A 15715-nucleotide genomic window follows, 5' to 3' on the forward strand; every position below is an offset into this window, starting at 1 on the left:
TTTGGCCGGATACTAAATCTCCAACGGAAGCTCAGGGAACTATAGCAGTTTGAATATCTTAGCTGACGTATATTGCAATTATGAGACCTTGAAGTATTGCTGAATAAAATCGTGTAGTATATATCTGTTCTCTGCTTGCTTCGTGGATACAGAAAACTCATATCGATCCTTAATTTTTTGGAAACTGTGTGCATTTCTGCAGTAATCAGTTCGCGTATTAGAAAACAAATGTACGCATGCGCCTTACATGAGGCTGTTATTGAAAGAAACAGGGCGGCTGTTTTATTATCCTAGTTTAACAAAAAAATACTGATAAAGTTTTTTCTCAATCGCATATATTCGTTTCCCTAGGTACAACTTCATTCGGTATTAGAACCAGAAGGCAAATAATTCTGCAACACCTCCTGTTCGGCTAGGCATGCAAATAATTAAGAAATCACGAGTCCTCGACGTGGCACGCAGCTTCGAAAAAATGAAAAGTAAACAACAAGGCAAAAGCGAGACGCAAAAGAAGGAAGCACGGAGTGATGACGTGAAAGAAACACGAAGAGAACTGATTAATGTCCCAGGCCCTAATCGCTAATTAAGTAGGTTGAGGCTGGAGTTCGGGCTGCAAGGCGGCTGCCCAACACAAAACTGAAGTGCGCCACCGAGAGCTGTCATTGCGTTGCACTCTGTACAGCATGTGGAACGGCACAGTTCTCCCAGGTGTAAGCGGTGTGGTTAAAGAGGAAGTTCCAGTGAAGGGAGTGTGGTTACTAAAGGGCGGCGTGTGGCGAGAACCAATATGTATGCGCATATATACAGGGTGTTTCGCGTAACTTGAACCAAGGACCTAAACAGTAGTTCACCGGAGTTGGGCAAAGTTTCTCGTCGTGTGACGCTCCTCAGAGACTTTTTTAAAATTTCGCTTAATTACTCAATTAGTTAAGATTAACTGCGCAAATTTTATATTAGTTACTTTCGAGTCGCATACGTTATTTTAAGTTGTAGAGGGGATTAATAAAGAGAAGATCCAGTTATTTTTGCACCAATGTACCTCCTACGTGGCCCTTTTTTCCGGCATTTAAAGAAAGCCCGTGAAATATGAAAAAAAAAAAGAAACCACCTGACTGCGCTCATAAGCTACCATATTTCAGCGCTCCCAGCCGTGTTTTGAATGAACGAAACGTGTGCGCTGACCGCGCCCATGTGAGTGGTCGCCACTCAGTTCAACGGGCTGCAAAATTATAAAAAAAAACGAAGGCTACATTGAAATACCCGACTTCACTGCTTTCCTTGCCTTTTTTTGTTTCGTTTATGCGATGGCTCAAAAAAAGCTCTGTCTGAATTGGCCATCGATGGCCTGCTTATCACTTATCGTAGATCACGGCGCTTTCTATGTTCAAGAAGAAAGTGCTGAAGCACTTTCAAGTCTATCCTGAGAGAGGCGTCGGCCGCTCACATCGACGCTGGGAGCGCGCACGTTTCGTTCACTGAGGACGCGCTTGGCGGCGCTGCAATACGCTAGCGCGAGAGCGCAATCACGAGGTTTTTAAAAATATTTCGCAGGATTTCACAAACACCCTGTATATGTGGCTGACGCCGTGGCTCAGTGGTTATGGTGCTCGGCTGCTGACCGGAAAGACGCGGGTTCGGTCCCGGCCGCGGCAGCCGAATTTCGATGGAGGCTAAATTCTAGAGGCCCGTGTACTGTGCGCAAGGGCGTCCGCAGAATTTTTTGCAGGGGGGGGCCCCATTGGTTGTTGGCGCCGGAGAGGGGGGGGGGGGGGTATGTTCGTAGCAAAAAGGCACTATTTGCGGAGTAAATTTATTTATTTATATATAAATAAAAAATAAGTTAAATACACACATGAAAGAAAAATTACAAAATTAAAGCGTGGCTAGGAGAGATACATTGGAGTTTATCAACGAAGAAACAATCAAAATTAATAAAAAATGCAAAAAGATACTGTCACTTCGTGGAGAAGAGTGCTCAGTCTTGCTGCATACGGGTTCTCGACTCACCCGGATTGATGACCAGCACACAGCACAATATGGTCACAAACACGCAACTACAGTCACTCAGTCAGTCTTCCTTGAACAGCAACTGTAGGCGCCTCGGATTTTTCTGGGCGAATTGCGTGATTACGCGGGTGATAAATTCATTTCTGTGCTTCATTACACGCTCTCGGTGCACACTCATCGTACACATTGATTGGAAAAACGGTTGAACGCGTACGTTGAAAACAAAAGATGACTATATATACAACGAAAACTTATTTACAAGAAAAGTGCACGCTCGCAGCTTCATACACCTCGCTCCATCTTGCTCGCGCATCCGCACAGTCGAGCAACCGCACACACACACTGCTCGCCGCTCGTCGTTTTCTCGTCCGCTGTCTCGGTTGTTTTCAGCTTCGTTGACAACCGGCCACTAAAAACACCGAAGTACAAACACAGCGGCGCGCACACGTGCAAGGGCTTACTTCCGCGCGACTTCCGAGGGGAAGGGACACTCGCCACTCCGGTCGGAAAAATTGTTTTGCGTGTTTTTATGGGGTTCAGAGCCCCAAAACGACTCAGGCTATGAGGGACGGAGTAGTACAGAGTTCCCGATAATGTCGACCACCTGGGTCTCTTTACCATGCACTGACATCGCAAAGTACATGGGCGCTGTTGTGATTTGAGACCCAGCCAGAGGTGACAGGCGAGCCAGGGAGGCGCCATCGGGCTGCGTTGACCAAAGGCGCTGGTTTTCGGAGAAGACGCAAGGAACGCTGGTGTGGGGGCGCCTCTAGAGACTGCGTCGCCGTGAACAAAAGCAGCTAATCCCCTTTGCCGAAGATTCTGAAAGCGGCGCTTCTACCGAACTGCGCTCTCCCGTGGATCGGAGGAGACAGCGAGCGGCGGTGCCAACTCATCGCCCGCTTGCCCCTGAGCAGCCCGACAAAGCGGGGTGGACACGGCTGATTTGTCCTTCCCTCCTGAAGAGGTCATCGGTGGCCGGCGTAACGAAGGCGAAAACAACATGCCCTGTGCACTGTTTGCCTCCGTGTCGCTATCTCTAGAGATGAAAGAAACAGACACCCATCTCAAGACGGCTCGAAACACATGCTCGCCGGTGCCGCTGCATGTCTACAACAGGTCGCCCTTCAACAGAGCTAACGATGGCGTGGTTTGAAAACGGCGGGACGGCGCGCGCCCGGACGCGGCATTTCGCAGATGTGCCCCAAAGCGTGGAAGCGGGGCTGCTTTTACCCTTTTGGCTGAGCGCACCACCGCCCCTGGCGTGCGGCCATCACTCACGGTTCGAGTGAGTGATTTTCCAGGGGGGTGCAGCCGCCCCCCCTTGCCCCCCCCCCCCCTCCGGACGCCCATGACTGTGCGATGTCAGTGCACGTTAAACATTTACAGGTGGTCAAAATTTCCGGAGCCCTTCACTACGGCGTCGCTCATAGCCTGAATCGCTTTGGGATGTTAAACCCTGATAAACCATATATACAGTCGCCACAAACCAGCGAATGCGGACTGAGCTGTTCAGTACGCATTTGAACTGAGGTGGTTGTGATGTTCACGGAAAATTGGTTTATGCTTTTCGGATGCAAGTACACTCGTGAAGAATGAGGTGCGGTGAAGAGGAAGGAATAAGACCATGGAAGCGACGTAGTTCTCTTTATATGATTCTCGTTTCAATAGGTAGAAATCGCCATGTTTCTTTTTGCCGACATAGCCGCGCGCTGCCAAGACGGCGTCAGCCATCTTGGGCTGCTAATTTGCAACCTGTGAGTGCTGGCGGTGTAATCAGTGAGCGCTGTATGTGTGCATGTCTCCTTTTCTTGATCCTGTCTCTTTCGCGTGCTGTTTTCGCTGAAATCGTGTACCAACTGGCCCGTAAACTTTTCGTAATGCTGACGGTGCAGCGTGCCATCTCTGGTATTGCCATTCGCACGCTGTATTCCTGCCAGGCCTAAAATTTTTACAGTGAAGTTCGCACCCTGTTCGCCTGCGTGTGTGCTATGCCATTATAGCTCCTGCAACAACTAACCGGTAGCAGGCGACCATGCTTTGAAGTGAACTTTAAGCACCGGTGAGTTCGATGTTGACAACTCACGTAGTTTTCGTCACTCGTTTCCTGCGAGGTGCTGGTGACACTGGGTTGCATATGTCCAACTCTCTTGGGCAAAAATTTTGAATATTAGGAAACTGTAGTGCACTTGTATAGAAATATTGAAGGTAACGGTCTATTCTTCCCATGGGTAGCAAGATATTTCCTGCGTAGAGTTTCCATCGTTCTCATCGGGGAGTTTAACCTGCCATAGAAAATCAAAGGGGGACGCTTTTGACGATAGCAAAAACGTTAATAGGAAAAAATGCGAACCTGCCGAAGGGAGACCTGTAGATATGTTTATTGTTATAGTGAAACCTTACAATACATAATAAAAATGCGCTCATAAACTCTTTCCTGTTCAAAAGTCCTTTTGCCCAGAATTGTTGGGCGTGTGATCGAAAACGCGGTGGCTCAGTGGTTACGGCGCTCGGCTGCTGACCAGAAAGACACGCATTCGATCCCGGCCGTGGCGGTCGAATTTCGATGGAGGCGGAAGTCTTGAGGCTTGTGCACTGTGCGGTGCCAGTGCACGTTAAGGAACCCCAGGTGGTCGAAATTTCCGGAGCCCTCCACTACGGCGCCCCTCATAGCCTGAGTCGCTTTGGGACGTTAAACTCTCATAAACCATAAACTAGAAAAACAGAATCAAAACGCGTTGAAACTCAAAAATGGTAAGAGTTTTAACGTAGTTAAACTGAGCAGATGAGGGAAAGCTTGTGTTTAGTCCGGTTGGCTCATGGTTCTGCTTTTCTGGGTGGTCGGCACGTCTGGTGGCGATATTAGACTCAGGTTGAGCTCTGATCTGTTCGCGCCGCAGATGCAAATTAATAAACCTGACGATGAGCAATACACAGTTCGAGAGTGTGTCGCAGTTTAACACGAGGCGTAATCGGCTGCGGCATTAGCATAGTGCACTCGTGCCGTGCCCAGCGAAGCTTATCTGTTCGCGTTACTGCGGGTTTGACACCCACTCGTGTCATTATTTATTTATATTTAATTTATTTCTGTATGGGGCAAGGTCACCCTCAAGTTCAAGCTTCACACAAATTCAGTGAACTGGTTAGGACTCGTGAAGTTGTGCTTTCGCACTGAAAACGGTGAATGCGATCGACGAGGTGAGTTTCATGGGAGCACAGTTTCTCATCAACGCTGTCGCTGCTTGTTTGGTCATGACGACGGAGAAAGTTTTTAGTGCAGTGCTTATAACGGAAAAACCTCGTCACAAATTTAGAATTCGGAAGACCATAAAGAACTAGATGACCGAAATGAATGCATATTCGATCGTTTGCAATGTTCCGTTTGCGGCGGTACGCGCGATGAAACTGAAATTTGGTTCCTCCTGCTCTTCGGTTAGACGCTGTTCATACAAGGAGATATATATGCAAAAGAACCAAAAACAATACGCATTCTTGCCTTCTCTGGTCTCGCCAAAATTTACCGGCTCTCAAATATTAGGGTTTATTTAATAACATGAAGTGATAGGTTAGTATAATAAAGGAACGCTACTGCTGCTTACTGGAAGGCGGAATCGCCCTGGCTGTGATGAGAGTTTGAATTCCGCTTGGGCGGGAGCACTGCCTAAGCTGTTATTCATGTGCTACCAGGCACTCGCCCATATCACTAAAGATACGGGTGTCGTGTTCACAATGAGACGGAGAGAGGGGCCGTTGCTTATGCAGAGCAAACGTGTCGTACAGAGGTAGATTTACCCGCGTACTGTTTATCCCTCGCCTTTCGCTTGTATGTGCAGGTACTCCATGAGCAGGCGTGTAGATAAACATTTTTTTCTTTTACAAGTTATGAGGGCGAAATCCCAGTAAATCAAGTTGTCCGCTACTATTTCTTTGCCGGAGATTGGCCGCGCACAGTCGGGGAAAAAAATCTTTATCTGTGAGCCTACTCATGAAGTCCATTATAATCCTCTGGGATTACCAGCCCAGAAAGTGATAACAACAGTGGGGTGTCGTGCAGAGTGAAGTACAACCAATTGTACAGCCTTTGTCAAAGATATTATTAAGATCGACGTCAGCGGGTCTCGTTTGGAGCCAGCCAGCACACCTGTTTCTACTGTATATGGCTGCGAGCAACTTCAGCGTGATTACTTTCGGGCCTGCCGCCATGGACCGCACGCACGGAGAGGACCCAGGTGACAGCTGACCTCAATTCGGAGTTTGCCAGGTGGAAGTGCAGGACCAAAACCAGACCCCCTTTCCGAAAGGTCTGCACGTGTAGAACGCCGCCGCCGCCGCCTCGGGGAGACGAACGTTATCTTCCCCATTTGCCGTGACTGTGCCGGGGAACAAAGGGCCTCGTTTCCTGTGTCTCTTTGGCGTGCCAAGCACCGCGACAAGCTGGCGGGCATCATCTCCGACCCTCGCGAACATCTCCAAGCACGAGGAACCACTTTCGGCCTTTTCGTGACCTCGCGGACCGGCCTCGAGCGGCGGGTGGCATTTGATGATCAACAGATGTCGGTGACCCGCAGAAACCTTCGGCTGGCCGGAGGCCATCACCTACCGCCGTCGACGCTACCTCGACGACAACCTTCTTTCCCTCAGACTCCACATGTGACGGGGGCGTGGCCCTAAGTGCAGTGGTGTGTTTGTGCGCACAAGTTTGTGTTGTTTGTGATCTGGGCCCCTCCCACCCCGGCGTGGGCGTCCTCAACCTAGGGAATTTAGGGAAGGCGAACAGTATAAATGTCGACAACGAATGCGGCAGATCAGCCTCATTTTGAGCCTCACTTCGCCTCATTTGGAGCCTCACTTCAGTCTCTTATGCTTGTAAAAAGATGTAAATAAACCCTCTTGTAATCTTTCTCCCATCGCTTAACTCTTTGACTTGGCGGCACTCCTGTCCTGGTGGTGGTGGGAACGGGTGTCGAAGCTTGACCACGGTTCCGTCAAGCGAGCAGCAGCAGCAGCGAGCTAGCAACGACCCCGAACCGACCCATCTTCGCCAAAAACGGGTGGCAGCGCCAACAATATGCAACACCGGGGTCAGTTCTTAAAGGGCAACTGACCACCCCAGCTCAGCAGACACTCTCTACCTCTCTTTGAGCGAGCCTCCTCTCCTTCCATTCCCTCCTCGAAATTCTTCTCTCCCGCTCCTCGTCGAGTAGGCTCGGCAAGGCAAAATCACCCCTTCCTTTTCCGGTGTAAGCCGGAGGCGTGGTGTCTGTGGAGTGCGTCACAGGGTGACGTCATGGCCCCGCCTTCAATAGAATTCTTTTCTTGGTTTTTGCATTTTCTCCGCACACTGAGCGATCGAGAGGCGCGATCGGCTCGACCACCTAGACTTGTTAGCGAGCGCATCCTTTCATACATCTGTTTGTCATTCCCAGTTAACGAGCCACCTTTTCATTTTCTTTTAGGCCTCCCCACCGTTTCACGAGCGGAGGGGCGGAAGTCGGTTGTGTTCGAAACACACGGCGAAGCGCGGACCCGGCAACCGCCCGTTTGCTTTTCTCCATGCGTGTTTGTGTTCTGTGTGTTTGTGTCTTTTCTCCGCTCTAAAGCATATGTCATTCATTGGAGTCAAGGCGTACGCAAGATGCACGAAAGATAAGAGGTGTGTGTGTGCGGAGCGGTGAAGTGGGCGAGCGAGGGAAAGGCTCTGCTGCACTACTAATTAAAACCTTGTTTTGGGGGGCTCGCATAGAAGAAAAGAAACTGAGAAGGGAGCGCGCACGCAGAGCGTCTCGTGACGTGATCACGGCGGGGGGGGGGGAGGGGGGGGCGAACCAACTCCCTCAGTTTTACTATTTTTTTTTACTTTTTATGGCTAGGGTTCAAGGCTGTCGCCGCACGCTCCCTCCGCAGTTTTTTTTTTTTGTTCCTTCATGCGGGTTTGTAGGCATGAGCCAGAACAGAAGGCGCTGCGGAAAGCCTTGTGCAGACGACGCGACGCCAAGGCTACGCCCAACCTTCTCCCGTCAGTCAGAACGATGCACCAATGGAGTGCCTTTAGCGAAAGTATCCCCCCTTGACGTCAGCGGGGTGCAGAGTAGTGGGCCGGGCCCGTTTTTGAAGGAAGGAAAGAACGAACGGGCTTTGATTTGAATTTTCGCAGCTTTTCGGGGCGCGCATGGCTCTAGTATTTTGCAGAGGTTATCTCCGATGCCTCATCTATGCAGTGGGCTTGTTTTTCAAAAATGTCCGGACCCTGGTCAGTGGCCCTTTAAGCCGTGCGAAGGAGCCTATTGAATGGGCAGCAAAGAGGAACTAAATACGGTGTCTGTCTATAGAGTACCGGGTTATAACAGCCAATAGGTTACTTTTAATTCACACTATGTTGTGCTTGTTAGGCTACCGGCCAAGCGGTGTCGTTTTCACTTCAGCTGTCGAATCGGCTAATTTGTGCACGCAGTCATCGTTCTCAAATTACAAAGTGCCTGTTTTAGTGCAAAAGCACTATTGCCCTCCTAACCTGGGAAGTTTTGGTGTGTGGTGACGGCTCTGAAGTTAGTGACGTGATGCAGGAAATGGCGGAAAATAAACTACACTTTGGATGCGGGTGGTGACCTTGGCTAACCTGGAGAAATAGAATAAATATTGTCGCGACTGGGTTTCAAACCAGTGGCGGCGCGAACAGGTCAGCTTCGCTGGCCACTGCACGAGAGCACCATTCTATCGCCGCAGCCGACCACGCCTCGTGTTAACCTGCAACACACGCTCGTGCAGTGCACTGCATATCGTCGTCTTCATTAACTTCCACCTGTGCACGCTCTTTCAGTCGCGCTTCCAGGTACGTGGCGTTGGAGTCCGTCTTCAAAAACCTGCTTTCGCACAATATTTCGCACTTAGCAAAGCTTAACTGCCAGCAATTTTTTTTTGAGTACGCGCTCATGCAGACACGAGCATGCATGCAAATTGTCAACGTGTTAAGCGCATGTTATGGTGTGGTATTCTATGTTTCAGCGTAGTAAAAAATCGGATATGCTTTTAAATGCGCTCAACAGTGTCTGAGAAGTACCGCATGCATGCACCACCAATTTCATTTGGGTCATTAAAAAAATAGTTTCTCATCATGGGTCATAATGCGTGCAGTACATGAGGCGCCGACACCGAAGGCCCGATTTTACAGCCCCACATTCGAGTGCTCCTTCTCTGCGGCGAAGCTGTAGCGTAAAGAAACGATATGCAGGAAAACTGGTATCAGTGCTACGTGCGCTTCTTCGTGAAAAAACGTTCAACCAGACGGTGTGTGTTCGTCAATGTTATGCGTGCATTTCCTGCCGAAAGAGGAGGCATGCAGACTACATTTGGGTGGACCCAATTCTCTCCGCTTACAGCCCACAGAAAGCAATTAACGCGAGACGACCACAAGGATCGTCTGCCATCATACTTACTGCGTAGTTAGTCGACAAACACGAGATAATCGACAGCACAACGTGCTGTTTGACGTGCAATGCGCGTGCCGTTTTTCACTCAGATGTTGTGTTGAACGAAATACGTTAGAGCGCGTTAGCGGCTCGCATGCTTTTGAGAATTTCTCAAAGCTTATGTCTACACTTCATTCCATCACACAACGCATCGAAGGCCACATACTCGCTCTGTCGTTGCCTATGTATACGTGTGTCAGCGCAATCAGGAGTTTGTGCTGAGCTCTGCGGCGGCCCTCGATGACTTCATGTAGTTTCTTTTGCACCCGCGAAGCCTATTTCTGCCCTACGCGTGCGCCGCAATCAGGTGCCGACGCACGTGATGCAGTGGTATAGCATCTGAATTTCTTTGCAGGCTGTGTCCAGTTTGTGCGTTATAGTGGCGGGAAGGTGGCTTGCACTTGCACCTTGCAGCCGTGATGGCTAGCTGTTCGTTTCCGCCGCGTTTCCGGTCGTTGATAGTGGCGCCTCTGATTGGTCGGACAGCTCCGTTGGAAATGCGCCAAAGAAATTACGTAACTGGGCGGATTTTTCACAGGGCGTTTGAATGTGCAAGGGTTTCGGCACTTCAGTTTGCGATTTTCTTAGCACTACAGCCGTGTTTCGGCGCAGAAAAAAACGGCGGCAGTGACATCGTGAAATAATTAACTCGTCTTGTTTAGTTTGCAATTTCCGTTTAGTGTCCCCAACGTGGATCTCAGAGGCTAGGTTATATCGTCATTCATTTCCAAATGGTGATCGCGGAGTCCTTCTGTGTCATGACTGTTAACAGATGAAATGGAATAGCGGGAAAAATATCCTATTTCTATCGTGCAGTATGACTTGTTACGGTGGGCACTTAAGGTCATTGCGTGCTAAAGGAATTTTACCTAAAGGCATTTACATAAAGGCCTTTACCATGAAGGCCTTCACCCTAAATGCCTTTACCATAAGTTCTTTACCCTAAAGGCCGCGACCTGAAGGAATTTGGCCTAAAGGTTTTTAGCACAAAGATCTTTTACCTAAAGGCCTTTACCCTGAAGGCGTTTACCTTGAAGGCCTTCAACGAGGTGTACCCTTCACCTTGGTCTTCACCCAGGTGCACACACCTGGCAGGCTGCCCACAACCCGGTGGGCAGGTGAGGCCCTGTCACAAATGAGCCTTTAAACACGTACTGTACGCATGCCCGAAATCGGAAAATGCGCCTAAGTTGTGCTACCACACTAAAGAAGTCCTATTTTTAAATAAAACTTCTTCGGGACTAAATGCTTCTTTCGGTACCGAAGAAAAATAAAGATAGCCAGGATAAGCCGCGGAATTGGTTTTAACTCAGTACGACCTCGGGTTTATTTTTAAGCTTTTGACAAACGACTGTTATGTGCAACTACTTTGAACCAGAAAGGGGCGTTGCCGCGTAAAGTTCAAAGGCCCACGCGTTCATGTTAGCTATTCAGGGGATCGCTTACCTCGTCTTAGAAGAACGTTTTGCTTGAAACGAAAACAGACAGAGATGACGTCAAGAATCCAGAAAGAGAGCCGGAGAACTTGTAGTTTATTTTTAAAACTTCGTACCCTCACAACCTACAACACCACGTGCTATCGATATCGAGCGTGCGCGCGTTCAACCGCTGCTCGTCTAGAGCAAAAAAAGTCTTATTGATCTGTTATTGTATCGGTCGCACGTGAGTGCGCTTGCAGACGAGTCTTTTCTTAGTTCCTGTGCGAACTTTTCTCGGGGGTATCGGTGTAACATTCAAACATTCATCGCACACCCTAAACTGCGATAGTCGGTTAAAAATACCCCGAATCTTCAACCAATCTTAGTATGCTGCCAGGTTAACTTCGGCACAAGTACGTGCTCGCTATCCGTGAACAAGAGCGTTTGTTGAAGCGTACCTGCATGAACAGAAACATTAAGTTGTCGTTCTGGGATTGCAGCAGCATTTTCGAGCGCAGTAATGAGGGGGAGAGGTGTAGCGGTACTGTATATTCAATGTGTTTTTTTTTTGTTTCAGCACGACATAAAGCCTGTTCCTTCACGTGTACGGCAATATACTGCCATGTATATTGAAACTGACGTGTATATAGAAAGTATCGATCTTTACTGACCAGTTCTGTGGCATCCGTGTTGTTATAGGAAAATGTTCTCCGAAATTTTTCAGTGACAGAAGCTGCCGGCTAGATGTTAGTGCGTGTCGGAAAGAGTCTCGAACAATATAGTCCAGATGTGATTTATTAAGTTTTCATAAACGTTTCTCACCACACTTGTCCAGAAGAAGAGGCAATAAATTTGCTCACTAATAAATTATACAATGTCATTATTTTCAAATAGAACGGCATTAGATTTCATGCGTCAGTTGTGCTCTTTCTCCTATATTTACGCCATCTTCGTCTCTCGTTTTACGATTAGGATGGGCAACCCATGGTTAGCTAATGCAAAATAGAAAGATGGGCAGGGTCTGTAAACGGTCGCAATGAAAAATATAGCGCGCAGGGAAAACGACGGACTGCAGAATAGCGCCTGCCCTTGCGTTTCTACCCGTGCGTCGTCTTCCCTTCGTGCCAGTTTTCATCACTTCTAGGCATTCCTCTCGTCCTTCAATGGGTATGTCTGCTTGTAGAAATCCAAATACCAGTTCAGAATTCTGTCTTTTTCGCACTGCCACAGCCTGGTGGAAAGGCTATCGCATAAAAATTCGCACTTATGGTATATGAAGAGGCGCAAACGACATAGTTTAAACTGATCCTAGGGTGGCTCCCCCCATAAACATCGTTTAAAGCGATCAAAAGACGCCTTCTGACATGACGGTCATTTCAACTGATTTAAAGATGGCTCCTCACTTGAACGTCGTTAAAACTGACCCAAGGGGGGCTCTTTGGCAACGACATCGTTGCCGAACAGGCACATGCTCTTCGCCAACGATCACTGGCTAGAGCCGGACCGACTCACCGGTCACGATGATCCTGCCCCCTGTAGCGCTAAGGTGGTTCTGTCCGGTTAGCACGTTGTGCAGCTGGCATCGGTAGGAGCGGTGGCTATCGGCGCTCTCCACGTCGCGAACAATCAGCTCTCCCGACGGCAGCATCAAGTACCTGCTGTCCACGCCTGCATGACGAAGGGAGGAAGGGAATAGGAAGTGCATAGAGGCTCAGTTCCGGGCACTGTACCAAGATTTTAGAAGCCATGACAATTTATGTAGCAGTATTTAGACATACAAACTAACTTAGCATCTCCTCAACTTATATTACGTCCCAATCAATCAATCAATCAATCAATCAATCAATCAATCAATCAATCAATCAATCAATCAATCAATCAATCAATCAATCAATCAATCAATCAATCAATCAATCAATCAATCAATCAATCAATCAATCAATCAATCAATCAATCAATCAATCAATCAATCAATCAATCAATCAATCAATCAAAAATGAATTGAATGAACTAGATAGTGAAGTGGGTTGATTTCTATATATGCAGACGGTCATTCTCCACTTTACATTCAAAAATCACTGGGGGTCCTCAGCCCCGCCTGGCGCAGTGGTGCAGCGGTTAAGCGGTGCGCCACTGCCCTGGTGATGGTAGTTGGTGCCACCGGTGGGACTTGTAGGGCCAGGTTGCTCTTCCCGAGCGACTAATCATTAATTTGACTCCCACCTACCATGGTGAGCAGTTTGCTCACAAAACCAGTGGACAGGCTGTGATGCCGCAGCAAGGTCATCTGACCTAGGTTGCCCACGTGCCTGTTCTGTTGCTTCTCAGGAGATTTTTTCGGGGATTTTTCGCTCACGGTCAACGATGTCGACGACTAATGGCCTGAGGGGCGAGTTGGTGCATGATGAAAAGAACGGCGGCGCATCAAAGACACGAACAAGAAAGGGACACCACATGCGCACGATGACGCCGACGACGTCGACGACGAGGCCGGATTTTCTGTGACACGAGCTATTTAACGCTATCGCGTTAAGATTAGCTACGTCAGCCTCTGGTTTAGCTTATTTTTAATTTGCAGCGAGAGCTCAAGCTTATTGTGGATCTTTATGGTGGACCATGGTTTGGCTCTAATGCTTTAGCAAAAGAAGCCAAATTGCCTAGCATCTCTCATTAAAAATTATTCACTGCTTTATCCCAAGTAGCACGGCGTTGTTTAGGAGTGGTTGACTGGTTGGTAGCGGCTGCTGCGGATTCCCGCTCCTCCCGCTGGTGTTTTCAACGTTCTCGTTGTTGCACATTCTTTAGAGCGCGAACTTCATCACTAAGCACTTGACAGCGGGCGGATCGGCATTAGCGGCCGAGAAACCTGGGGAAGTCTGGAGAGTTAGCTGATAATCCTCCGCAACAGGCGGCAACTGCGACCACCCGTGGTGCTTCCGCTCCTCAGAGCTTTCTTTTTTCAGTGCAGTGACGTCGTTGATCACCTGGCATATGATGTAATGTGACTTAACGTCAGGCCAGCCGATGGGGATGTCATATAGCTGTGCGTCGTGAACCGGCGTACCTGAAGCTTTGCGACGGGAGATTTCTCTTAGATAATAAGATATATAGCTCTCGCCGGAACAAGTAGGAACCAGCAGTGAAAGGCTGCGGTAAAGAACCACCAACAACTAGGGATTCTTTAAAACGAACTGAAATATCAGCATGGCTGGGGCGTCTGTAAACTTTCGTGCCTTTCAAAATTAGTACATCGCTGCTGAAAACAAATTCCTAAAGTAGAGCTCAGCAGCCAACCTGAACAGCCGCTCAGCCATACCACCGTGTGCGGAAAAACGTGGCAGGGGTTTACCTCAATGCTACGGCGAATGATCAGGGCTAGCTGTCTTGCGAACTAATTGGCAGAATGACGGCGCAGTGCATAACGAGTTCGATGATCGTTTCGATCCTGCTTCATGGTTAACTATTTTATGAGGAGAATGATTATTTATGGTTTATGGGAGAATGATTGGTTTATGGTTTATGGGGGTTTAACGTCCCAAAGCGACTCCGGCTATGAGGGAAGCCGTAATGACGAATTTGGCCAAACTGTTCATTAGCTCTGTGCTATTTCCGTTTCTTGCGTCCTGATTGTCTTGTTCATGGTCAGCGAAAATCGTTCATATGGGCGTGGTCCCTTTTAGACTCGGTTACAGATCGATGCACGTGTTTTGTAATGGCGACTGAGTTGAATTGGTCTTGAGAATAAAATGTGACGCAACACCGAGGACGAATTGCTTTTGATGTCGACGTTTGAGTCATCAGTAAGGAGTAATGCCGAAATATGATCTAAACCGGTGAGGGAGGACGAAAAATTTCGGGTCGTTTCCTGAATAGATGTTGACAGGATGTTTGATTGTGATGCAATTTGATTGCTCAAGGGCAGCTTGAACAAAGAGCGCCGGGTTGCAACTTGTTTTTTTCAGCACGAGGTGAAGTAAAATACCAGTTTCCGAAGTATCTAACCCCATTAAAGGGAAACTGCATAGGTTTTAGAAATCAACGATCTTAAGAGGGTCGAACGTGGGAAACTTGCAGGTAAAGCATGCGATGTCTTTTTGGGCTAGCACTTGAAATAGTGAAGTAATCGCCGATTAAAATCCGGACGCCCTTCATGCTTCTCCGCAGCGCACAACGCCAAGTGGGGGACGCATGATGACGTCATTGAAGGTATCGGTACATTTACAACGCACAAACGCCTGCTTTGAAGGAAAAAAAACAACGCCACCGAAGGCGAACCCTGCCGAGAGTTGTCTCGCAGCGTCTAACGAGTCAGAGCAGGGTGTGGCTGACGCCAGCGGTAACTTGAAATTATACCTTCCGTGACGTCACACTGAGTTTTCCTGCACTCCTTCATTGCATTGAGGAGAAGCGCGAATTTCAATCGTCGATGACGTCACTAACATAAAAGCTAGTGCAAAAACACTTAGCACGCTTTACCTACAGCGTATATAGATTTGAATCCTTAAATATCGCGAAATTCTCAAGAAAGTGCTGCAGCTGCCCTTTAAAGCCGAGCATCCGGCCGGATGCAAGGTTGTACCCATTAGAAGCTGGTGAATACCTGGCGGCACTGGGGATCGAACACCGTACCTCCCACAGGTGGGGCAGATGCTTCGCCCACTAGGCCACTGCTGTGGTAGTTTCGAGTATATTTGGCAATGTCTTGTTGGGGACCGCGCGCTTTGCCCGATGAAAAGAAAGTAGCACGAGGTGCGAGGCATGAGCTACGAGCTCAAAATTGTCACGTGGTCGTTAGAAACCTTGTGACGTGGCTTTGCACGGGAC

At 48.5% G+C, this 15715-nt stretch overlaps 1 protein-coding gene across 2 annotated transcripts in view; it reads right to left on the reverse strand.

Moving 5' to 3' along the window:
* The window catches only part of LOC149371337 (cell adhesion molecule Dscam1-like), a 188608-nt gene that overhangs the window by 57624 nt on the left and 115269 nt on the right, over window positions 1-15715 (reverse strand). For both annotated transcript variants that reach the window (XM_089565380.1, XM_089565368.1), the window contains exon 4: window positions 12404-12559. In XM_089565380.1, coding sequence (XP_089421506.1) covers window positions 12404-12559 — 156 coding nt within the window. The remainder of the gene's footprint in view (window positions 1-12403; window positions 12560-15715) is intronic.

This window comes from Amblyomma mixtum, chromosome 1 (assembly GCF_055824585.1).
Source record: "Amblyomma mixtum isolate Tamu chromosome 1, ASM5582458v1, whole genome shotgun sequence".
Classification (NCBI taxonomy): domain Eukaryota; kingdom Metazoa; phylum Arthropoda; class Arachnida; order Ixodida; family Ixodidae; genus Amblyomma; species Amblyomma mixtum.